Genomic DNA, 27043 nt, shown 5'->3' with positions numbered 1-27043 from the left:
GCTTTCTGTGAGGATAAATGACTTGCCAAGGTGTCATGGGTAGGAATTGATGGAGTTAGAGGGCTGAGGTTCAAACTAAGCTCAGAATCCAGTCCTCATGTAGAACCACACAGCTACTTGCTCCACACCAAATAAAGCTGCCACGGCTCTGTTGGGAGAAAGGAGAATGATCCGTGCCTTGTTCAGCCATAGTTTCAAGTTCACATGCCACTCTAATGAAGTGGATGGGGATTGAAGGAGCCACAACTTTCTTTGGATTTTTGGGCTGAAATAAGAACTAAGGACTCTTGTTGCACTTTAGTTGTCCAGTCTGTTGTGCTCAGAGCAGCTAAAGATCCCCTGGAAATGGCAAACACACTGCCACGCGCCTTAGAATTAAAACAGGCTTTATTTTATTTTATTTTATTTTTTTCCTGTAGGCCCTTTTTGAGAAGACTCCTGGTCTGTAGAAGAAAGAAACCACGAGACTGGAAGGGCTTGCAGCCTCATCACTTCCCGAGTTGGCCACTCGGCCTGTTGCTCTGACTTGGCCCCACGAGGGAGAGGGAGGAGGCCCGTGGTTCCTTTCCAGATTTACCCCATGTCTTCCCTCTGTGTCCAGGAAGTCACAAATGGGGCCAAGAAACGGATAGTTGAACTTGAGAAGGAAAACACTGGAGGCCTCATCCAACCCAGAAGTCATAAAGGAACAGCAGGAAAGGTCTATAATGCACGGGGTAGGTTTCCGTAGTCGTCTGCCAGGCTGACATTTCTGAATCATTTCTTAACATTTGGCAAAGAGGCTTTGATGTTTAAAACTCCTTTTTTGGCCGGGGACCTGGAAGTATCCCATCTGTACACAACAATGGGTTTTAACGTTTTGTATTATAACCACGTTCACTTTAAAATATTTGATGCTTTACGGGAACGTTCTCTTAGGTTGAAGTTTTTTACCTGTTGCTCAGCTCACCTGACCAAGCAGGTTTCCAGAAGTGACAGGACTTTCTTAGAATCCTTAATATTTGGAATCCTTTAATATAATGCTTGTAGGTGATCAGACTTCCTATTTTCTGACACTCTCTTGGTGGTGGTAACAAGTTTATTGATATTTTTTGAATGCCAACTCTGTGCTAACCTTGCTGGCCCTATAGGGAAAAGAAAGGGAGGCTATGAGTCACCCACTTAATTGCATAGAATATAATTTCATGCTGATTATTGGGCTAAATTCCTTAGATCTATTTAAGATTGATTTATATCAGTGATGATTAAACATTGAATGGTTACTTTGTACAACTATGAAATGACAATGAGATCTATACGGATATGGGTAACTGTGTTCATTTCTTGGAACTATTGTGACAAAGGACAAAGTACAAAGCCACTTTGTACTTTGTACTTTGTGGTGGCTTAAAACAGACATTTATTTTTACACAGTTATGGAGGATAGAAGTCCAAAATCGAGGTGTCAGAGAGAAAATGAAACACTTATTCAAAAAGAAATATGCACCCCTATGTTTATGGCAGTATTATTTACAATAGCCAAAATATGGAAGCAATCCAAGTGTCCCTTGGTAGATGAATAGATAAAGAAGATGTGGTATATATATGTATAATGGAATATTACTCAGCCGTAAAAAAGGAATGAGATCTTGCCAGTTGTGACAACATGGATGGATGTAAAGGGTATTATGCTAAGGGAAATAAGTCAGACAGAGAAAGGCAAATTCCATATGACTAAACTTATGTGTGGAATCTAAAAAGCAAAAATAAAAGCAAAAGAAAGCAGAAACAGACCCACAAATACAGAGAAGAAACTGATGGTTGCCAGAGGGAAGGAGGATAAGGGCATGGGCAAAGTGGGGGAAGGAGAGTGGGAGGCACAGGCTTCCAGTTATGGAATGAATAAGTCACGGGGATGAAAGGCCCACCATAGGGAATATAATCAATGACATTGTAACGGCATTGTCTGGTGACAGACGGGAGCTACACTTGTGGTGAGCACAGTAGAACATATAGAATTGTCAAATCATTGTGTTGAACACCTGAAACTAATGCAACATGGTGTGTCAACTATACTCCAATTAAAATAAATACAAAATCAAGGTGTCAGCATGGTTATGTTCTTTCTGAAGGTTCTAGGGATGTCCCTGGCTCTTCCCAGCTTCTGGTGGTTGCTGGTAATCCTTGATATTCCTTGGCTTATAGAAATATCACTCCAATCTTTGCCTCCCTCTTCATTGGGCCTTCTCCCTATGTGTCCATGTGCCTGTGTCCAAACTTCTCCCTTTTTATAAGGATACCAGTCATTAGATTAGGGCCTACCCTATGACCTTATCTTAACTCGATTATATCTACAAAAACCCTATTTTCAAATAAGGTCACATTCACAGGTAGTAAGGATTAGGACTTAAACATACCTTTTGGTGGGGGCGGGGGGGGGGGACACAATTCAAGCCAGTATACTGTCTATGTTATATAAAAATAAGAAAAGTTTGTCAGAATGCTGAAACACAGCTGCAAGTTCTCTGACACTCCTCCCATAGAATGGAGCTTTGTCCCCTCCCCTGGAATCTCTGTGGGCTTGTGACTTCTTTGACCAGTACAGTATGGCAGAAATGACGTTATATAACTTCCAAGGCTAGATTACAAAAGGCCACGCAACTTCTACCTTGGTTCATTCTTAGAACCTCAAGGCACCATATAAGAAGTCTGACTACTCTGAGGCCACCATACTGTAAGGAAGCACAAGCCATGTGGAAAAGCCACATAAGTCAACAATCCCAGCTGGGCTCAGAATTCCAATTTCAGGTGCTGCTAGCTCTGCAAATGAAGAAAGACGTTTCCAGATGTTTCCAGACCCCAGATATTCCAATTATCCCCAGCCATTTGAGTTTTCCCAGCTGAGGTCCCAGACTTCATGGAGCAGAGACAGGCCACCCCTGATGTCTCCTGTCCAAACTCCTCACCCAGAGAATTCATGAGCCATAGCAAGGTGGTTGTTATTTTATATCTCTGAGTTTTAGGTTGTCTTGTGTGGCAATAGATCATGAATAAACATCATGAATAGTACAGTCACATTTTTTAGAAAGTCTGAATGTATGTACATGCACAGGAAAAACCTAGGAGGTGTGACCCCAAACTCTTAACAGAGATTATTTGGGGGGGTTTACACTATTCTTTATATTTTTCTGTATTTTTGAAATTCTTTAAATTGAGTTCATATTACTTAATCAGGAAAAAAGAAAATGATCTTCATTTAGAAAAAAAGGTACCACTGAAATATGGTGATTGTATTTTCAGGCACAAGTAACGAAAGACTCTTGGTGAAGGTTGAGGTGTCTCTGTACGGTAACCATAATCAACATACCAATTATTTTGCAATCAGAGCTTGTTTTAGTGATGTGACTACAAATCCCAGGGCTGAGTCTAGTCTCTTCAGGGCTGGGTCATAGGGAAGTAGCAGTAACTGAAAAGAAGGTTCAGGCACTTCTCCAGCACTGTCCTTCTTCAGGTGGCCAGGCCCAGAGCTCAGACAACCACCACATCCTTTGGGAATCGGGGAGGGCAACCGTTGTGCAGCAATGTGGGGAGGGAAGCAGGAGGAAGGGACAAGAGAAGTGGGAGTGAACGCTGAGGGCCTAGAAGATGGAGACAGGGTGCTGGGCCTTCCCTCCCCTGGCAAGGGGAGGGGACAGTTTACCCATCTCCCCTGGCTTGGCATAGGGGTGCCCTCACACAACCACAGAACGGGGCCTGCGTGCTGCTGATGTCATGTCTGCCCCTGCTAACAATCTTTCTAACGTAAAGTGTGTCACTGGAGTACATCCTTTTCCTTCAGAGACGTAGTATTCAAAGGTTAACAACACGTCCTGCCAAGAGCACAAACACAAATCTTGGCATGACAAATGAGGCCTTGGCCCTCTGGAATGGCCACACTTTAGAAACCAAGGGAAAGCAGGGAGAAGCAAAAGGCCACAGTTGAAAAGAACAGCCCTTGTGACTTCCACAAAAAAATGTCTGGATGGAGCCAAGGATGAGTTAAGTATTATATGCATGGTTTCTAAGGAAACTTTAAAAGCAAATAGTGCCTCAGGGAGGAAGGCACTCATTACACAGATATGGTCCCAATCCCAGGGACCAGCTTTCCCTTCCAGCTTCTACAGAACATACCATGCCAAGGATCCCTGGCACAAAGGCAACCAGTGGCCTCCACACAGGTGGAGGGAGTCTCAAGAGACCAGGCAAGAAGTAGGTGCTAAGGTGCTTTGAGCTCTGCTGGACCAACGTGAGATACCTTCTGTGTATCCTCCAAGGTGCCATCACTCTAGTAACAGCCAATAGCCTTTTCTGCTAGATTTGTGATCCTCTGTGTACCCGCTTGCCCATCAGCAGGCACTCAGGTAGAGTTAACTACTTATGTGGCTCTGGTTTCTAGAGAGGAAGACACGCAGTGGAAAGAAAGGCAAAAACTTCGAGCTCCTTCCTTTTGTTCTTCCCATCACATTGCCCTGACAAAATGAAACATCTTCCGTTCCCAGGCAAGGCAGTTTGGGTCTGGGGAAAGCCCCAAACCCAGCTACTTTACAATTTATATGATATTCTCTGCCTGTTCTGAGACCCCTCTGGCTGGTCTTCAGTGTTTATAGATCTCGGATAGCTTCACACTCCGCCCTCACTAACCTTTCCCTCTAACTCCTTCCCAGTGACCTTTGTTCTCGCTCACAATTCCTGAGAACCACAGCATACCCCAGCCCACCCCATTTTAGTGTGTAAATGGGTGTATTCACCCTCTTCAATATTCTCATGAAATTTCATAGCTTATTTTATATGTATTGAATATTTATTCCTATGTGTTCATTTCTTGCTACTGGTGTGATTGATTGTTAGGTTTTTTTTCTGTTTTATGATGGATTATTATTTCAATATAAGGCAGCTTGCTTGAATTTCTTTGATAATAGATTTTTTTTCTCCACTAAAATTATTACTTTCCAGAACGCAGTTGGAGAATGCCACCATAGAGTGTCAGGAAGTGGTTATTATATGGGGTGACAGTATAATTCTTTATGAAAATATGAATTCACAGTAGTGAAATCTGCTTTATTCTGCATTTTGATACATTACACTGTAAGTTTCTCTCAGCTAGAAATAGCTCCTGTTTTCTTATTATAGGACACACCATCCATTTTCATAGTGTAAACACAACATTCAGCTCCAGCGATGGAGTTGCAAATGCCTGTCCTAAGATTGAACCTGTTTCAATATGCCTTTGCCCATTGAAATTTTGCATCTACAAAAAGTAGAATCCTAATGCACTCATGCTTTTTTTTTTTTTTTTAAAGAGAGAGAAAGTAAGTGTGTGCATGTGCAAGCTGTGGGGAAGGGCAGAGGGAGAGAATCCTAAGCAGGCTCCACGGCCAGTGCAGAGCCCAAAGCAGGGCTCAATCTCACGACCCTGAGATCGTGACCTGAGCCAAAATCAAAAGTCAAATGCTTAACGAACTGAGCCACCCAGGCGCTCCTGCACTCATACTTCTAAGTAAAAGATGAGAAGGTCTCTATGTGGCTCATCACTTGCTAAAATAAAATAAGTCATACTTAATTGTGGCTATTTTAGAACATACAGAATTTCTAGATCTGAGATACTATTGTTATTTACCCATATCAATCCTATTTCCAAAACCTATGAGGAGATCAGAAGAATAGGCACAGTATATCACCATTTGTGTAAAAAGGAGTGACACATCCTTATATATGTATGTTTATATATGTATAGAATATCTCTACAATGATAGATAAAAATCTGGCATTAATGGTAGCCTCTGGGGGAGACTGGAGGATACAGGCAAGCAGGAGTCTTACTTTCCACTGTGAACTCTCTTGTACTCTTTGAATTTTCTATCACACAAGGGTATTATACTTATTAATAAGCTTCTATGTCAAGAAGATATTGAGAAACTAATATTTTATGCTAGGTACGGCATGGTGAGAATGAGATGGGAATATTTAAAGCCTGCAAATTGGATATAAGTTCGTATAATTGCAATTGACATGTCAGAAGCCTTAAAAAGTTCCTTTATCTGCATTTCTGATTCTTCTTGCAGGATGGATTCCCCAAAGCAGAATTACTGTGTGTGGTAGGCAGAATAATGGTTTCCTCAAATGGTCCCACATGTCCTAACTCCTAGAACCTGTGAATATGTTATGTTACGTGGCAGGAGGGAATCAGGTTGCAGAGGGAATTGAGGTTGCTAATCAGATGATTTGAGAGGAGAGATTATCCAGGATTATCCAGGTAGTCCCAGTGTAATCACTAGGATCCTTATTAAGTAAAAGAGGGGGACAGAAGAATCAGTGTTCGCATAATGCAGTATAAGAAGGAGTCAACCGGCCATTGCTGGCTTTCAAGATAGAAGGGGCTATGAGTCAAGGAATGTGGGCAGCTTCAGGAAGCTGGAAAAGGCAAGGAAATGAATCTTTTCCTAGAGGCTCCAGCCCTGGCAACACCTTGATTTTAGCCCAGTGAGCTCATTTTGGACTTTTGGACTCTAAAACTGCAAGATAAATTTATGCTGTTTGTGGTTTCCACCACCATGTCTGTACTAATCTGTTAAGAAAGCAGTGTAAAACTAATATGTTCTGTCAAAGAAATACTCATTTATAAGAGTAAAAAATCTGGAGAGAATCTAAATGTCCACTAACCAAGGAATAGAAAGTAAATGATGCTACATTTATATGAAGGAATATCACCCTACTGGGAAACATTTGATTTTGAGATTTTTAAAATGTTCATGAGAAAATATTAAGTTGAAAAAAAAGCAATTTGTGGGGTGCCTGGGTGGCTCAGTCATTAAGCATCTGCCTTCGGCTCAGGTCATGATCTCAGGGTCCTGGGATCGAGCCCCACATCGGGCTCCCTGCTCTGCGGGAAGCCTGCTTCTCCCTCTCCTGCTCCCCCTGCTTGTGTTCCCTCTCTCGCTGTGTCTCTCTCTGTCAAATAAATAAATAAAATCTTAAAAAAAAAAAAAAAGAAAAAAAGCAATTTGTAAAGTTGTATCAGATTCCAATTATAGAAATCATATACTCATATATACATCACATCAGTCAGGATTCAGCCACAGAAAAGAGAAATTACTCAAGCTACTTCAAATAGAAAGAGACATATATATATATATATATATATATAAAATCAGATCTATACAAAATCACCGAGGAACTGTAGAGGAGGGACTCAAGAGGTCTCTTGAGAGGTCGGCCAGCCTGCCAAGGTCCTAGTACCCAGATCACAAGATGGAGCCTAGCTGGAAGCTGTGTCCCCCAAGGCAGAGGAGAGATGATGGTCCCTTTTCTTCCCTCCTTTCCCCATAACCACTAGTCTACTCATATGGTATAAAGAATGTTCAAATCTAACACCACATTTTCCTGCCTCCATATTTATAAACGAGAAACAAACACCAAAGAATCTTTGCTGTGAAGAATGTAGGCTCTGGAGTTTGAAGACCCAGATTTAAATCCCACTCCGTATTTTCCTACACGACCCTCCCTCTTGGCACCTGAGCACCTTTGTTGGTAAAGGGAATAATGTCAATGCCTTCCCCACAGGGCTGCCTGAGTGAGGGTCAGCAAGGTCAGGGGGCCACACACTTAGTAAAGTAAAACTGCTCCAAAAATGTAGCGATTGCTTTTCTAATATTTTCCTATACTTATCAGGTATTATTTATCATGTATTGATTTTATCAGCAGAGAAACAAAAACCTCATTTTAGAAATATCCAAGCTGGATGTTAACCTTCCAAAAATAATCACAGTCTGAAGAAAAATATATAACTTTCAAAACTTGTTGCCTTGCATCAGGTTCTGTCCGTTGTATATCTGCTTCCTTTTGATAAGGGGAAGAATAAAGACACAAGTTCTATTTAAAAGTCAAGAGTCGGTAGACTGAGTATTTTCATTCTCAAGGCCATTAATTCTGCACAGCAAATGTCATTCTCCATCTTTTGCATAAAAAGCACCCTGTTTTGGCATTTGACAATGAATGAATACATTTGGGGGGACAAAGGGAAGATGTGATAATAAAAAGGAGTAAAGGAGACAATTGGTTTTCAGTGAAGGCTGACTATTGATTATACAGCCATCTACATATGGACATTTATAACTGATTTAAATGTAAACTCAGATGTAAACTCATATTAAATGTAAACTCAGGTGACCCCTTTGGTAGTGGCTACTCGATTTCCAGCCTGGTCCCCAGATTCGGGCGCCACTATCTCTCCTTATGGAACAGGGACCCTGAGGGAATATGCCTGACAGTTTACATTTTCACAGGCATGCTTTGTCCCTCGATGCCACGGCCTCCCTTTGGGTTAGTCAGCTCCAGCTTCTCTTGCCAAAAGGAGACTCCCAAGTCCGGTGATCTGGTCATTGCCCTGTGCTTCAGAGGACATCTTCCAAGGGCCACGTTGGCGATTCACTTTATAACAACAGCTACCCTTTTTAATTACTCTTAAAACCTCCCTGCTCGGATGAGTCAGGTTTTACTCCTTGCAAATCTTCAGAAGGTTTGGGAGTTGGAAAGACAGTCACCAGAGCATGGACAGTAGGTAAACTAGGAACGTCACTGAATTTCAGCATGGCATATTTCATGGCTTGTTCCTTTTCTACATCAAACAACCTCATGGTCTCCAGAGACAAAAAAGCATCCAAGTACATGAACTTTAAAGGACTTAAGTATAAACCCCAATAGGAAGTGATTTTACTTTTATTTCCAAATTCCATTACACACAAGTAAAGGAAGTAAAGCTATTAATTTGGTCGGCATTACAGATAAGGACCAAGCAGGAAATGACTTTGTATGTGACATCATCGAGGGCCTGTGTCAGAGCGGGGACGGGCGGGGCATGTCCTTTGTCCCGTACAGATCTTTCCCAGCCTTCTCTGAATGAAAGAATAGTACAGGCAGGACCAAATGTAATTATGTTACCTCAACATGGATTGTGCTGCTCTGTGTGACCATGATGCAGACATTAATAATGAAAGAAACAAAGGAGAAAAGAGGGAAGGGGGGCGGCCGGGGGGGGAAGTTAAAGCTCTAATTATTTAGTAAGATAAACCTTAGCTGGAGAAGCCAGTACATGTTTCTAGGAATTTTATATCCTAGTGAAGTAATTGTGTCCTTGTGTCATTTTTAATAGGAGCCTTTCTACTTTAGAGAATTCTTAGGAGGGTGCTCGATGGAAATCACATTCATCTCACACATGCAACCTTTAATTGTCAGGCATGAGGATGCGGAAGAAAGACAAATTAGGCTCAAATCCCAGTTTGCGTGACTCTGAGCAAGTTACTTAGTTTCTTCACCTGCAACATAGTGTCAGTTATGCCCACCACCCAGGGTGGTTGTGAGGATTAAATGAGCTGATGCTTGGAAATGCCCAGCACAGTTGACACCCAATAAATGTTTGCGGTAACTTCCTCCCCCTGACTGCTTAGTAGATAACTGATTGGTTTTTGGTTTTTGGTTTTAGATTTTTCTTTAAATTGTGGTAAAACATAAATGACATAAAATTTGCCATCTCATTCCTTTTTAAGTGGACACTTTAGTCCCACTGCTGTGCAACCAATCTCCAGAACTCTTTTCGTCTTGCAAAACTGAAATGCTCCACCCATCAAACGGTTCCTGTCTCCTCCTCTCCCCAGCCCCTGGCCGCCACCGTTCTATTTTCTCTTTGTGCATTTGACCACTCTAGGTCCCTCATATGAGCGGAATTTGCCTTTTTGTGACCGGCTTATTTCAGATAATCAGTTTTTTAGATCACTTCCTGAGACTTGACAAATTTTTACACTCAGACACATTTTGGCAATTTTATGTTATATTGCAATATTGCATGGTTCCCAACTATTTAGGTAAAAGTGTGAAGTTGTCAAAAATAAAGGTGATCCATTATGGGTTAGATCATGTGAGTTGCATGGATGGATTTTACACAAGTATAGTCAATTCTCAAATCACCTGCCATCACTTGTGATTTATCCCTTTTAGTGCTTGTAAATTCCTAGAGGTCAGGTGGTCGCTGGCCTGCATTAAGAGTATGATAGATACTAATGGACTAATTAATAAATTAATAAATCTATGAACTGCTAGCAAGAAAGTATTTATCATAGGGCATTTCCCTTACTATTGATTCTGTGCCACATCTTTACTCATCAACTGATGGTACTTAGAGAATGCAAAAAAGATCAACTTTTGGATCATGGACACTTCTGTGTCCCATCAGCTTCTTAACATCAACACGTGGCAGATTTGTTTAGTTTTCAAATTCTGTAGTACTAATTGATTTGTAACAGCAGCGTTGGCAAAGATTTTAAACATTAAAATATTCAGAAGTGGTCAGGGTAAGAAGAAATAGGGGCTTGAATACAAGTGATAGTAGAGGGGCACCTGGTGGCTCAGTCGTTAAGCGTCTGCCTTGGGCTCAGGTCATGATCCCAGGGTCCTGGGATCGAGCCCCGCATCGGGCTCCCTGCTCAGCGGGAAGCCTGCTTCTCCCTCTCCCCTCCCCCTGCTTGTGTTCCCTCTCTCACTCTCTCTCTGTCAAATAAATAAATAAAACCTTTAAAAAAAAAAACAAGTGATAGTAGAAATTGAAACCTTTAAGAGGGCAGTTAAATTTTTTTTGTGCATTCTTCCCCTCCCCACAACTCTGCAAGTTTATTTCTCGTTAATTTATTCCACAGAGATGATCATACAAATGTTCAAAGATATAGGACTGTGGCAAACTGAATAATGGTCCCCTAGAAATGTCTACATCTTAATCCCCAGAACCTGAGAAGCTGTGGGTCATGTTCATGACAGGGAGTAATAAAGATTACAGACAGAATTAAGGCTTCTAATCAGCTGAACTTAATATAAGATGCTGCTGGATTATACGAGGTGGGCCCAATGTAACCCTGAGGGTCATTTAAATGTGGATGAGGAAGGCAGAAGAGTTAGTGGAGGAGTGATTCCATGTTAGTGTGAAAAGACTCAACCAACATTTGCCGTTTTTAAGGTGGAAGGGAGCCAGAAGCCAAGGGATATAGCTGCCTTTTGAAGCTAAAAGAGGCAAGAAAAAGGATCCGCCCCAAGAGCCTCCAGAGCCTGTCAACACCTTGATTTTAGCTCAATGAAATCTGTTTTGGATTTCTGACCTCCCGAACAGGAAGGTTATAAATTTGTGTTGTTTTAAGCCACCAGGTTCGCAATAATTTGTTACAGCAACGATAGGAAACTGACACAATGACCACAGATGTTCAGAGCAGCATCATTTGTGACAAAATCTGTAAGCAACCTAAAGTCCATCAATAAAAGCCTGATAAAACATTGTGTCATCACCATGGATGTAGAAGATTTTAGACTTTCACCAAAGAGAGAGCTTTTGGAGGTAATCTCTCTCTCTACTTTTGGCAAGAGCTTGCCAGTCGATTTAAAATAAAAGAGAGGGAAAATATAGCAAAGATATTCCAGTTCATAAATTGTCCTGCTTGTAAATGCATCACAAATATAACACGGAGACGGTAGTACCTTTGGGTCACCCAGTCTTATTTCTTTCTTAAAATAAATCTATAAATATGCCAAGCACTGTGCTAACCAGGAGGAGGTACAGAGAAAAGAAGCTGACTCAGTAGAGAAGGAGAAGCAGGCACGAAAATTCCATGAAATGCAGGAGAGGCCAAGGCAGAGGAAAGCATGGGCGCGCCGGGAGCACAGGGAGGGGTACCTCACTAAGTCAGGGTAGGAAGGCGGGACAGGGAGAGCGGCCAGGAGGAGGAAAAGCCTGCACCCAGCCCCAAAGGAGGAGTGGGATTCAGCCAGACAAAGACGACTTGGAAGGCCTTACTGGCGGAGGAAGCAGCTTGCAAAAGGCTGGCATGGTGTCCAGTGTGCTGTGTGGGTGGGGTGGCACAGGAGAAAACCAGTCAACTCAAAAATGCTACACAAAAATGCCTACAGAATTAGCTGTTTTACATTCTCAGAACCTGTTTCCACACCTTCATTATAGAATCATGAAACCTTCCTTGCAGGAGAGGATGAAGGGATCTGCCCAGTGTCTCAGGGCCAGAAAAGGAAGACCTGGCTCGTGGGAGTCGCTGCCCCATGCTCATTCCTCCAGGCCCAGGCCGCTCCCCAGAGGAGCCCCTCTGCCCCAGGCGGGCTGGAACCACTTCCGATTCTTTAAAACCTCGATGCATTGAAGAATGGAAAACATTTCGTGGCATATTTTAATCATTTATATTTAACAGATCACTGCTCTTAATATATACAAAATACAATGAAATAAAATTGTGCTTTTCAAATGGATTACAGAGTAAAATTATATTAATTCATCGTTCATTGCAGGCCATGTGTTCTGGTAATGGAACAGACATTTGACTTTATATAATGAACGTTTTCTTCTTTCAATCCCTTCACTGATTCTCTCTGACTCTCCATAAAACCTCACTGAGACAACAGAGAACCTTTGAGAGAAAACCTTTGAGCGCCTTAGAGAACGAGCAGCCTCAACAGCCTGCCGGTGCTAGGCCCTGTTTATACTGCCTTTAAGAAAGAAAGCAAAGTTGTGCGTCAGAATCATCGGGTGGGGTGGGCGGGGGAGGCTTTTAAAACATCCTGAAGCCTGTGTCCCACTCTCTAGATTCTGATTCAGTTGGTTTAGAGTGTGGTCCAGGCATCTTCATAGTTTTGAAAGTTCCTCAGCTGATGCTAATGTAAAGCCAGGGCTGAAAAATACCATACCTGCAAGTAGGAGAGCCTGGCAGAGGAATCCTCTAAAGTTTTATTAACTCATTTGCAGATATTTGTTAAAAGACGAACAATGGTTTAAAAAAAAATAGATCAACAAATGGGAGCAAAAGGAAGTTTCAATAAAAAGTCTCACTGAGGACAGACTGCGGGGCACAGCAAAGGCAGCCTGGCCAGAGGCAGAACACAGGGCACAATGAAGGCCCAACCACCAAGAGCAATAGACCAGATAGATGTTTGCACATTAAGGGGGAAGGAATCCAAAGGAATTGTGAACGGTCTGCTAAAGTTCGCCCATTCAGTTTGCAAATGTCATGTGGCAGCATCCTGAGCTGGCAGTTATGAGGTCCCCAGGGTGGATGGAGAGACACCTGCTGGGCCCTCAACCCCTATGTTGGAGATCTCAGCACTGGTCAGAGAGAGCCACCATGGCAACCAGGCAGACCACACTAAGAGAAAGAAAAGATTCTCAGGCCGTAACAGGACGGCCAATCTACTGCTGAAATATGGGTATGTGTCCCCAGAACCCTGGAAGTCAATTTTCTGTGTCAGACCTCTCTAATCAGGCTTCTATATCTGGGGGCAGTGATGAGGTGGCCCCTAAGAACTTAAGAGTATTCTCTGAGAGCTGAGTTATAAAATCAGTATTTAATAGACCAGAAGAGTCACTCTAAGGAGAACAAATAGCTCTTGAATCAGAGCAAGATAGATCATTTAACTATGAAGTAATAAGTTATCCATCAAAGGGACAATCCTCAGCCATGGAGGCATAGAAAACAAAGGAAGACACTGTTCTTGGGCTTGCTAAGCTCCACACTGGGGACACAGTGCCCTGGTCAAGGAACTCAACCTGACTATCCTAAGCTTCCACCTTAGTGTGGGCCCCCATCACACCTGGATTATCAGGAAGTCTCCTAGCTGGTCTCCCTGTTTCTGCCTTTGCTACCCCCATTGATCAACCAAAGTGACCCTGTCACAACATGAGGTAAATCATGCTTTTTTTTCTGCCCAAACCCTCCAGGGCTCCCCAACTCAGAGAAAAAGCCAAAGTCCTCACAACAGCCTATATATGGCCTTCTATGACTGGATCCCCCCACCTCTGGGAGGCATCTCTTCCTGCTCAGGCCTCCACCACCACCACCTCTACCCTCTACCCCCCACACCTCATTCCCACTCCCATCCCATCCTACCTCCCCGATGGGCTTCTAACATGCCAGGTAAGCTCTCCTGCCTCAGGGCCTTTGCACTTGCTATTAGTGTTCTAGAATGTTCTTCCCTTGGGTAGTCACATGGCTCAACACTTGAGTCCTTCAGGTCTTTACTTCAGGTTGGAGGCCCACCCTGGCCACTTTACTTAAAATAACAAGTTCTCCCACCCCTTACTATACTCATACCCCCCTTCCCCACTTTAGTTTTCCCCATATCCCTTGTCACCACCTATATAGTATATATTTCACTAATTTGAATATTATATCTCTTCCCATTGGAATATAAATTCATGAGGGCAGGGATGTGGGCTGGTTTTGTTCACTGCTGTGTTCCTAGTGCCTAGACCAATGCCTGGAAATTAGGAATTCAGTAAATACTTGTCGACAAATCAATCAGCCCAAGTGTCTAGGGGGTCTCTGCTGTGCCAGTGGCTTCACCCAGCTTTCTGAATGACTCAAATGTGAGTCGATGGCGGGTAACTACCTTTTCCATAGCAACCTTTCGAAGATGATTTGGTCTCCCACGAGGTAAAGCTGGAGAAAATATGCTGGTCAGAAGACATGTAGCCTGGTCCCATTCAAAGTTCCTGTAATGAAGGAGTCAGAACCAGCATGGCGATTTATTACTTGTTCATCTCACTTGGGGCTTCAGACGGCAAACAGCTCTGATGGCGGTGAGTTCCCGGTCCCGGTCTTGACCGCGAGAGGCCCCGGCCACCCGCTCGGAGGCCAGCCTCCCTCGTGACTCCCGGAGCTCGGCTTGTGCTTCTCCTTCAAACTCGGCCCGTTGTGTGTCGGGAGAGCAGACAGCAGTCACCCGGCATACGGACATCTGACAGTCCAAACAGAAGCCGTTCCCAAATGGCTGGGTGGGGCGTGAGGTGCTGTCCCGGGTCGCCATCACTGAGGCACAGATCTGAATCCGGCAGGCCCGCCGCGGAACAAAGCCGGCACTGTGGCTCGGCCCGGCCGCTGTCTCCTCCTGCGGCCGCCTCCTCCGTCCCTTGCAAGCACAACAGAGGTCTGCCCTTGGAAAACCGCCCGCCTGAGCATCCCCACCGCTTGTGCTGCTAGGGCGGACGCAGAGGGCTAGCATCCTAGCATTTCATTCCTTTCAGATGAAGTTCGGTGTTATTCAAGAACCTGGTGAGTCACGAAGATCTGTTCTCCAAACCACAGCTTTCCTGTCTTCACCGCCGGTGCCTAGCATCCCCCAAGGGGGAGTAAGTCAGGGACAGGGCTTGTCCTCAAGGAGACTACCACACCACTTCCTCATCGGCTCCAGCACGTCGCCCTGCATTCTCACGTAGGTGGTGGGGTGGTTGATAACACGCTGTGGAGTCAGGTGACCTCGGTTCAAATCCCAGCGTGGCCTCTCTCCAGCTGAGTGACCACTTAGGAGTGTTTTCTTGTTTGTAAAATGGTTTTGCAGGAGAGTTCTGTAGATCAAACCATGTAGGTGATGGCAGGTCATAGTATCCAATCTAGAGCATGATGAACACTCCATGTCTAAGTGGTAGGAATAAGAAGTAGATGTCAGCCCAGGATCTGCGTGCGGGTACTTAGCTGCTAAATGCCATCACCAAAGTGTAGGCAAAGGTTGAGACACCGGGACTGGAGCATGTGGAAGGCTTCACAGGACAGGGAGGAAGAAGAGCGGTTACCACAGAGAACAACAGACTATGGTTTGGTCATCTCTCTTTACAGCCCACTTTAAATGTTCTCCTGAACAGCACACGTCCTAATGCTACGGTATTTCAACAAGGAGTAACATAATGAGGACTGACTCGGTCATTATTGTGAGTCCATTGTCCGTACAAGATTGTTCCTTCTATGCTTGTACAGTGGGCTTCCAGGTCTCAGAGGGCTTGGTACAGAGCTAGAGTCCACCCTCCTTCTTACAACATTTTTTTTTTTCCTGATAGTTTAAATTTTAAAATTTATCTTTAGTTATCTTTAATTTTATTTTTATTTTTTAAATGGAAAATACATTCAAATTCAAAAGATATAAAAGTATACAATAAATATCTTCCTCCCACCCCTGTCCCCCAGCCACCCAGTTCCCAGACCCCAAACCAAACAATGTTACCTTGTTACCAACTGTCATGATCTACTTACAGAAATAACCTACGAATATATGAGGAAATATATTTATTTTTATTTTCTCTTTTACTTAAAGTATAGCATATAAAATAGTTCTGCCCTTTTTTTTCCCTTGGGAAAATTCCATAATGCTATATAAAGAGCTTTCTTTTTTTTTAAACGACTGACACCTATAGTTTTTAATCCTTCAGATAACTGTGCAATTTATTATGAAATCACCTGTCAGCATGAGTACCTAAAAAGTCACATTTTCTTTCCGTGGATTCCAGAATAGGAGCCATTAAAAAGCAACATTTTTCAAGAAAGCCCTTTCTCTGGGATTACAGGTTTCACCTTTCCTGTAAGTACTTTGGTTCAGATAAAGAACACAGGCTCAGAGAGTTGATGGTATTCCCCAGTTGCAGCCTTGTACCAACTATGTAGCTGGCACCTGCTATTCCAATCGGCTCACAAGGGAGTTCATAAATGGGCAAGGTGATGAAGAAAATGATCAAAACTAGATGTGAAATACCGACAGATACACTGAAAGATCGTCAGTTCTAAGCTGAACCTAATTTGCTAAATCCTTACCTGTTCTCCGATTTTTTTCAAGGTTTTTCTCCTCAAGGGAACCATTATGAATCAAAACCGAAAACTGCATTTTCTAAAACTACTAGGTTGAACAAAAGAAGAACCATGTTGTCTAACCAAACTTGATCTACACCAATATTTGATTTGTTTCAGGGCATAGTTACTTCAAAAGCCACTCAGAGGCATTAAGTTCAACTTCTCAGAGTGAATGCCTTGAACGTCATTTAGTAATATCTGCAATTGGCATGACGTCAGGGCCAAGATACTAAACGCTGAGCATAGTGCCCCTCTTAGTCTTAGGCTTCAAGTACCTATTTTTAAGGTGTGAAAGCAGCAGACATCAGTACAATCATCATTAATCTGGTGAACAGAAACAGAATTCTGAGCTGTCTGCTGTAGATATTTCTGGTAAGCGCTGCAGTACCACCTTCTAAATATACTGGTAGTTAGCTCTTTTAGACCAAGTGGGGAGCCTTATTGGAAAGGGGTTCTCTCTGAAGAGCTGAGCTCCTCCCAAGCCCAACAGGAGGAATTTGATGAGTCTGGGAAGTGATGAACGAGGCTTCCAGATGGAATATGCGAGGATGCTGTGCAGGGTCCTGGGAGCAGGAACCTGGAGAGGGGTCTGGACCTGGGACAGGGCTGGACTGGGGGAGAGCTAGACAAAGCAGGTAGGTGAAAGAGCCATGCCAAAAGCAGGATCTCCTGCCTGACCAGGCCCCAAGTGTGGATTCTTTAATTTTCCACAGCACAGCTGATACGAAGTTCTTACGGCTTAAATCCTTCATCTTTTTTTTTTTTTTTAAGATTTAATTTATTTATTTGACAGAAAGAGAGCACAAGTAGGCAGAGTGGTAGACAGAGGGAGAAGGAAAAACAGGCTCCCTGCTGAGCAGGGAGCCCGATGCGGGACTCGATCCCAGGACCCTGGGATCATGACCTGAGCCAAAGGCAGACGCTTGACGACTGAGCCACTCAGGCGCCCCTTAAATCCTTCATCTTACCCCTTCCCTTCTCACATAATCAAGAGGATCTTTATTGTTCTTAGTCCTGCCATGCTTTGGGCTCAGGGCTTTTGATTTGTTATTCAGTTCTCACAATATTTCTGTGAAGGGGATACTATATCCCGACGCAGACAGAAAACTGTCTCAGAGAGATTAAGTGACTAGCTCAACGTCACACAGTGTTTGGGAATGCGGCTATCATTTATTAAGTACCTACTTCTGGAATTTTTTTTATCACTTCCTATGTTATTTATAAAGGGAGTACTGCAAGATGATTGAGGACTTCACTTTCTGGTTAATCCAATACTCTCAATAATTCAATAAAATCCAAGTAGGCCTGTCCTACCATTGAGGAAATGGAGGCTCAAAGGCAGGTTGGTGAGTTGTCCGAGGTCACTCAGTAGAGAAGTGAGGCTGTGACCCCTCGTTCCAGCACACTGCCTTTCTCACTGTAATGCTGGGTCAGCTTCCCCACTGTGCTTGCAGACAAGTCCAACAACTCAGCAGTTATTAGCTGGAGCCATTTCCTGGAGCGACTGAAAATTTAAACCACTACCAAAATAAGGTCTGATGCATCTGGCCCCTTTCAAGTTAGAAAGCATGTCCAGATAGGCCGATGGGACTCACAGCAACAGAATATCACGTTTCTAAGTTGCTCTGAAGGTGGCTTCACAGGGACAACTGGCCCTGTCCTAGGCAGACTTCTGGTACAAGTTCACCCAAGGAAGTAAAACCGTTCTTCAAACCAGACAGGCCACTATAGCAGCCCCATCTCTGCCACAGGAATGATGGGATTGGGACAGCCTCGCAACAGAGCCAAGTGGGAGGAACCAGTGATCCCTAGAAAGGCTTCAGCTGTGACCCAATCCCAGATTAACCTCGCCCTAGCCCAGGGGCCTGGCATGGAGGCAGATGCTCAGATGCCCAGCTCGTTTCTCCAGGTTCCTGGCCTAGATCCCTAGCAGAGCATCCTCTGTACTCTGCCCAGAAGTCCGCTTCACTTCCCAGAGCTTACTACGTGAGTTCGGTTGCTTCCTCCTGTGACCAAGTGGAACTTGCCATGGCTAACTGTGACCCTGACCAACTGGAATTCAACATTCGACTTGACATTAGTTCCTGTGGTTCTGCCAGGGCCACTCTGATGGCAACTGAAACCCGTTTACGTTTGCATGGAGGTGGCAATTGGAGAGAAGGGGAAACCACTGGGTTTTGGTTCTTCTCCCCTCTCCCTTCATATCGCTATGGAAATGTCACACCTTGCCTGCTTCCCCCACTGAGACAGATCAGAGCAGCACATAAATCGCTGGGGACATGGTGACAGGACCAGAGACTCTCTTCTCCAACAGAAATGAATGCAGAGAGGGGACTTTCAGAGCTTCCCTTTGCACCACCTTCATGCCCAGTGCACAAAGCAGAACAGAATACCTATCGATCTAGCAGTGGGGACCTGGGAAATGGGCTGGGGTTTCTGAGAAGCAGGGAAATGGCATCCAATGTAATCTGGTTTAAATTAGCACAGATTTGAGCCAAATCCCCATTGACTCTGAGCTCTGTCACTCAGTCTGTGTAATCTTGGGCAAAAGATACTAGATATCTCTGATCCTTTTAATTCATCTATGAACAGGAGATAGAATCTCCAGGTTTATTGTGAGGACTACCGCATGAAGCCCATTTTAAGAGGTTCCAACCATTTCCTTTCTTCCCTCACATACCCTTTAAGACAACCTCTCCATCTCATACCCACCCCACGCCCAACCCACAGCTGATTTGTCCAGTTTGGGTCAGGTGTCCCCCCACTGGCCTAAGGAACCCTGTGAACTAAAAGATGTCTGGGCCATTTAGACATACTGGAAGATGCTGAGAAAGCCAAGCCACAGGATGTAAAAAAGGAAAAAAGAATAAAACAGATTCATAAAGAAAAGAAGCTGACAGAGATTACAAAGCCCCACATAGAAGGCAAGCTTAGTTCCAGATGGGACTTTGGCCTCATGTGGGATTCACCAGGTCCCTGTACCCATCCCTGATCCTTTATATCTTGAATGAGGATGGTCTGAGCTGTCCGATTTCTGGCAACCAACAGTGACAGACCGCAAGAGAGGTGGTGTGAAGTACTGTACTCAAGTACCTATTATGTGTAGGTGCTAGACTCACAGTAGCTATTATTTCAAAACATCTCACTCACAGTTTACTGCTATATGCCTAATAGTTATGGAAGATACTAACATAAGCAGATACTCAGTGGGACTACCTGAAAGGCTTAGTCAAACTAGCTCATTTCATGAACAATGTCTATGGCAACTGCAGAAGGAAGCGTAGGACAGTGAACACACTCTTCTATTTTTTTATATAAGTCTTTCACATTAAATAAACGCCTCCTTGACTACTGGAGAAAAAAATAATTATCATATTCCACTGAAGCTGAGAAATAAAGCAAACTTTGTTTATTCTTTTAAAAGATAAACATGACTGATCTGCACTAATCATAACATTTGAATGAAATAAAACGATGTTCAACATTTTAGTCTATAAATAATTAATATCCTATTTTACTAATTCTGTTAGCCAAAGATAAGACTGCAAATGAGAAAATTGGATAATGCTTACTGATTTAAAGGTATCAGACATGGTATTTGATTCTGAGGAAATGAAGACATAAATGGAAAAAAAAAAAACAAAACGCCTATAGCAACAAACTTGGCAAAGAATGACATTTAAAGGTCGATACATAAATTTCACATGCTTGAATTGACAGACTGAAACATTTTTCAAGTCCTTAATTATAAAAACAGCAGCAAAACGTAAGACAATTAAAACCTGGCATTTAAGACTCTGCTGTGTTGTTACAAATACATGTAGGACAACTATATCAGTGAAGCCCAGGAAACTACTCTATTCCCAATTACTACTCTATGCAAACCAACACGCACGGACTCTGCTGCACTTTCAAATGTGTTCCCCTGTTCTGGGTTTAAACTGTGCCTATAGATACAACAGCCTGAGCGTCATGGGGTTGTAATGCATGGCTGCAGACCCAGTCTCACTGCATGACAATTATTATAGCACATCAACAAGTCCGTTTGTAATGAAAATAGCAAAACCAGGCTCAAGTGGACGCCCTCATGTTATAAATACATCACATATCAAAATTACAAATTACAGAAATAAAGACAAATAATGGCATGAAGGGCATGATAGTTTATTTTAAAAAACTGTACCACACTGATCATAATGACCAGCATACACATTATGATGGCTTTTCTCTTGGGTATTAACATTGCAGTATTTTTGTATACTGAAATGTTTTAATAGGACCAAGAACGTTAGAGAAATAAAGATCTTAGATGAAAATGAACACTAGTAATTCTGGTGTCCTACCCCCACAGAATTCATTTAAACCCCTTATGAATCAGTGGCATTATAATGTTATGTAGTTATGAAGAACAAAAGTTCTCTTCTAAGTAGGCAGCATGAACTTATACCTCCTGTACTTTAATCTTTAGTTTTTATAATTTAAGCTATGTCCACCCTGGCTAAAGCACAATCATAAAGACACCTCAGATAATTTCCATGCTACCACTGCACAACTTTAGTGATTTTACTTAAGAAAAAAAAAAAAATCAAACCACCATCAAAATAAAGAGGCAAATAAGAATGATTTTCAAATCATTTGAAAAGCATAGTGCTTATCTGTCCGATACAGACGCAAACTTAAATTAAATGCTATAATTATAATCTCCAAACTTCTGCAATAAAGTTAACATATATATATATATACATATATATATATATATATATATGGGTCTTGTTTATAGAACTGTATTTTGCAATCAACAAGAGGAAGTTACTTTTGAGAGAACAATGTATTTGGTTACAATCCCATGTATCTGGAGTAGAGACAAAGCCACATGATGTTAAATCTGGCTCTAGGTTACCTAAGGTATAAAATTTCGATCAAAATTACGATAGTCTGATAAAAATTCAACCCATATGAGATGATTTTTTAGAGTAAATGTGCTATTGAGTAATTATTTCAATAACCGTTTCTTTTTTGACTGTCTGCAAATTGACCCTTCCTTTTTTAATCAATGTGACTCACCAATATTTCAAATTGACCTCTTTACTTCCGTGTTACCATTTCAATATCCAGGGACTTCTGAGGCAGCATAAGTCTGACTTCATAAAAACAGTAGATACTTTAACCTTTCAGTGACAATTTTTAAATCTGTAAACTCAAAAATCACATTATTTATAGCTCAGCAACTATAAAAACATTGAGATTTTGGCATCTGAAGCCAGAATCTCTTTGTGCTTTTTAAATTAAGCTGCTTTTGAATCTTTTTGGTATTTATCAGCCATTCATATTTCCCTTATAATAATAAAAGAATATATTTAAAATAACTTTTAAAGTTAAATGTCCTGGGGGCTTATCAATATTTAAAAAAAAAAACAATTATTTTTTTTCTCCTTCAGCATTTGGAATAGTAGAAATTATTTCTGGTCCCTCTTTAGATCAACCAACACTACTTTCAATCACGTATAACACTGAATTTTACAGACATCCCTGAAAAGTTTTTGATTAAGTAAACGAGTGAATCACAGTGGAGTCTCAATCAGTTAACAGTGTAGATCCATTAAAAAAGAAAAAACTGAATATTAAAATCTTCAAGCTAAAAAAAAAAAGAAAGCCCTCCTAAGAATTAAAACCAAGTGTGTGTCATCACTGATTCTGTGCCTGTGTCCCCAACCGATTAGACTCCTCCTTCTCTGTGTTATAAGACATGCTCGTTTCAACCTCCACGCCAAGTCTCCAGGACACTTGATTGAAGAGGCTATGTTACTACAGCATCTAAGGGAATAGAGTGGCACCATTTTCTTCCCTAATAGACTTCATGTTCAAAGATGAGCATCAGGCCTCCCTCCGCTGCGCTCACCAGCGTGTATCAGGGGACAAAACTTGCCGTGAAAACCGATGACAGCTGATCCGCCCAGCCTGCCCCCAGCGCCAATATGAGGTTACCAACAGGTTTGTCATTATATGCACTAGCCTTTCACTCTTTCGATCAGAAAAGTTGTGGTTACTTAAAAAAAAGGGAGGGAGGTGGAGAAATGAAAAACCAAGAGTTTAAAGGCACAAAGTCGCATAGCTGCTCTAGTTGGAGTTTGTAAACAGAGAACAGGTTGAATTTAGGTAATCCCAATCTATGAGAGTAAAAAGGCATCCACAGCAGGCTTTTATCCAGCCAGCTTCTTTGAGACCCTTCATGGGTTTTGAGGTCTACAAAGTATGCACTAAAATACCCATACTTCAAAAAGCAATAAGGCAAATAGTATAATCATTATTCCAAAAGTTACAATGGTAGTGTAGGCATACATAGTATAATTTAGTTACAATGTGTGGTACTGTTTCTATTATATAACCATATTAACTGTTTCTTTCCTACATAATTATATATTCAGCCGAGCTTCAGTTGAACACAAAACCATCCTTGTACCACCACTGATAGTTGGCAATAGCTCTTTGATAGCAGTTTTTATTCTGCTGTAGAAATATCCTTGAACTGAAAAAAGTCCACAACCCAGTGACCAGTCATTAAACACTATCATATTTATGAAGAGCTTCTTCCAACTTCTGTGTCACTTTTTGGAAAAATATTATTTGCTGTTGTAAGAAATGCTGCATCTGTGATTTAAAGTCTCTTACTCGAATTTGATGGAAGTGGTGAATTTCAGCCAAAGTGGCAAAAGAAATAGTGTTACAGCGATCTTGAATGCCATCAGCCTTTTGCAGCTCCATCTTCCCTTCTTCCACGTGTCGCCTACTCTCCTTTACTTTGGTAAGAGCTCCTGTAGTTAAAAAAAAAATTAATTAAATACATATACACATGTATCCCACTGGCAAAGCTACATAGTAAACAGACTCTTGAGCATTATAAATACTTGCCTAAGCTATTTAAAGCCCTTTGGAACTTAAAGGGAACTTAAATGACTGTTATTAGAAAACAAAGGAATCTGATAGGGTTTCTGAAAACCCCTACACCGCTGCGATTTCACTTCTCAAAACCAGCACTTGCCAAGTGACCAACTATCTACAGTATGTTTCATCTCCTCCAAGTAGAGAGACTATATGGAATAGATCATAAACTGCAAGGAGCTGTCTTTAAAAATACAAACCAAGAAACTGCGATTTTTACTTAAGGGAAAGCGTATGACACCATGACACACACCTATAATAAGAAAGTTATCTATAAACACATTACCCCAAAGAAGGTGCATATCTACTTCCACAGAAAGTCTCCCTGAAGAATTCTTGTTGAAGATTCTAGAACTAGATCCTGAAACATGTTAGTGCCAACTCTGTGTTTCAGAAATCATGCTATGTCACGGAGGGGCCTTGGAAATGATGGCAGTCTACAATGGGAGGCCACCCTCAATGGGGTTGGCCAATGAAGAAGGGGCGATTCCATGTGCCACCAGGAGACTCACACCTGGAGCACTGAGGCCCTGTGAAGTAAGAATTTCTTGAGGAGCTGTAAGGATCAAGGAGTTTTGAGTCTGCTCTAGTGATGACCTGGGAATGAAGCCAGAGGGGCCATAGCCTCTTGTCAAGAAATGTCACCAGAGGGTGTGTGCAAGGGGGAAGGAAAGGGACGGTCACTCTGGCAGGTGCCACATGAGGGGAGACCTTCCCCCAAAAGCATCATCACATGAAGACAGAGAGCTAAGGATGTTTAAGGGTAGGAAACAAAGGATCTTCATGGGTTCTTAGAAATGAATGATGATAAAGCTCAAATCACTTAAACATGGCCAGCTCAAGAATTCAGATTTCCTGACTCCATCTAGCACTTACTCTACTAACCCAAGACGAAAGGTGAGAGAGAAATGTCCAGGACACCTGGCTGGGCAGTCTTCAACATGGTGATACTAAAGGGGACAAAAGAAGGGAACCCGTTTAGGAGGAGCTGGGAAAGCTGAGGAATTCTGGTTCAGAAATGTTCAGTTTTAGCTGATGGTGAAATACACAAGGGGAAAAGCCCTATTTCTAAATTTCTTCAAATCTCCTAAATAATACAGAGTTAAACCTAGCATTGCATAAAACCCTTAGGGGGTAAACAGCATGCTTTTTTTGGGGGGGGGGGCGCGTTTTTTGGCACAGCTCAAAGACCTGAGAAATTAAAAGTGTTATATATACATTTAGTGATTATGTCTGTACATTTGCATTTCTTTATTCTAAATGAGGGCTTTAAGTGAGAAGCAGTAGAGACTTCCACTTGACCCCACAGCAGAGATGCGGGGTCTCCTCCGTAGACAGAAATCATTTGTATTAACGTGGTTTCAAGTAGAACCCTGACCAATCCCACCAGGAAGCCATCCCTCTGAAAGTGGGCACTTGTCACCCGTCTGCCACTGCCAGCAGGACTAGTGAAGCCATAAAATCTGCCTGCTTGTCATTTCTACTAAAGAGAAAGAACCCTCCCCGCAAAAAGAGAAAGAAATAAATTTTTATAGCGAATTTATCTTTCGTATATTTGTACCAGTCTCACAATTTATATACAAAAATTAAAGTCGAAAAGACCAGGAAAGCATATGAGACAGAAATAAAGGAAAAAATTTTCAAAAAGATGACTGAGAATATGCAATTATGAAATACATGTTTCAAATGGCAAAGAGAGAGACAGAAAGACAGAGAGGAAACGGGAAGTTAAGAGAAAAGACTCAGGTGATTTGACTATTTTATCATGATTCCACTCCCAGGCGCCCAAGCGCACTGGGCAAACAGTGAGAACATGCGGCGTCCTACCCTGAGCGTCCGTGATGCATCTCTGCAGCATGCTGCAAGTATTACTCGTTCCAGTTACTAGAGCCTGGAGAATAGAGTCCCGCAGACAGGGCTTCTGAAGCCTGGCCTGGAGCTGGGTGAACGTCAACTAAGCTGCAGCTCATCCAACTCTGAATGAGATCGCCATATTCTTAGAAATGACCCTCTAGTATACAGAATTACAGATGTGCTCTCTAAAAACCAACTTAAACGTGAACAAGTCTTAAGTTCTCGCAATTTATCACCCAGGCATACATTTTTAAAACTCTTGGACACAACAGCAAGTATTAAATCTCTCTGAGGCCTAAGGACTTTTGTCATTTAAGTTTTTTAAGTGTACATCCCAAAGGAGTCAACAGGAATTTAAGACTCATTTTTCTCCCAAATATGAATTTAGTAAATAACACAAATGTTGCCACCTGCAAAGTCCCCAAAAGGTTCGGCTCTGGGGCAAGGATTTTAATTCGTTCAACAAACGTTTATGGAAGACCTGATGTGTATAGAGCATACTGCTACAACAAGGAGATTCAAGTATTTCAGCATTCAAGACCCCACCCCCTGCTTCTTTCTTGAGGAAGCCACTTGGCAAAGCACATGCGGAGGACAGGCACACAATCAGGACATGAAGTGAAACAGAACCACAAAGTACATAATTCTGCATCAAAGTTAAATATGTCTTTCTTCAAGATAATATGTGAAATTGTATCACCAGGGAAAATGCTCAGAGGACCTACTACATGCCAGGCACTGTGCTAAGGACAAGGTTGGAGGTGGGAAGTGAGCAGGGAACACGCATATATAAATAAGTAAATGGTAACTTCCCAAAACAGTAATAGCATATGCTAGACACTATGCTAAAATGTGTATGGAACCACGAAAGACCCTGAACAGCCCAAGCAGTCTGGAAAAAGAAGAACAAAGCTAGAAGTATCACAATTCCAGATTTCAGGATATACTACTACCAAGCTGTAGTTATCAAAACAGTACGGTACTGGCACAAAAATAGACACATAGGTCAATGGAACAGAACAGAGTCCAGAAATAAACTCACATTTTTATGGTCAATTACTACAAAGGAGGCACGAATTTACAATGGGAAGAAGACAACAGTGCTGGGAAAACTGGACAGCTGTATGCAAAACAATGAAACTGGACCACTTTCTTATACCATGAACAAAAATAAACTCAAAATGGATTAAAGACCTAAATGTGAGACCTGAAACCATAAAACTCCTAGAAGAGAACATAGGCACTAATTTCTTTGACATCAGTGGTAGATACTTTTTCTAGATATGTCTTCTCTGATAAGGGAAACAAAAGCAAAATTAAACCATTGGGACTACACCAAAATAAAGTCTTTGCAAGCAAAGGAAACCATCAACAAAAATCCCACCTACTGAATCAGATATTTGCAAATGATTTTTTAATTTTATTTTATTATGTTATGTTAGTCACCACACATTACATCATTAGTTTTTGATGCAGTGTTCCATGATTCATTGTTTGCGTATAACACCCAGTGCTCCATTCAATACATGCCCTCTTTAATACTCATCACCAGGCAAACCCATCCTCCCACCCCCCTCCCCTCTAGA

General features: G+C 42.1%; 1 protein-coding gene across 3 annotated transcripts in view; it reads right to left on the bottom strand.

The window, feature by feature from the left end:
* Window positions 1-136: 136 nt before the first annotated feature.
* The window catches only part of SNX18 (sorting nexin 18), a 49970-nt gene continuing 23063 nt past the window's right edge, over window positions 137-27043 (bottom strand). Inside the window, exons 2-3 of one of the 3 annotated variants that reach the window (XM_081826128.1) lie at window positions 23334-23476; window positions 137-1124 (exon numbers count right to left, since the gene is read on the bottom strand). In XM_081826128.1, the coding sequence (XP_081682254.1) occupies window positions 1110-1124; window positions 23334-23476 (158 nt within the window). In that variant the 3' untranslated portion in view covers window positions 137-1109. Of the gene's footprint in view, window positions 1125-12213; window positions 23477-27043 lie in introns of those variants that run through there. The other 2 variants (XM_081826127.1, XM_006748547.3) reach the window with 2 other exon arrangements.

This window comes from Leptonychotes weddellii, chromosome 7, assembly GCF_054177405.1.
Source record: "Leptonychotes weddellii isolate Sample4059 chromosome 7, ASM5417740v2, whole genome shotgun sequence".
Lineage (NCBI taxonomy): Eukaryota > Metazoa > Chordata > Mammalia > Carnivora > Phocidae > Leptonychotes > Leptonychotes weddellii.
The sequence above is the reverse complement of the archived record's forward strand: the minus strand, read 5'-3'. Positions and strand labels throughout refer to the sequence as shown.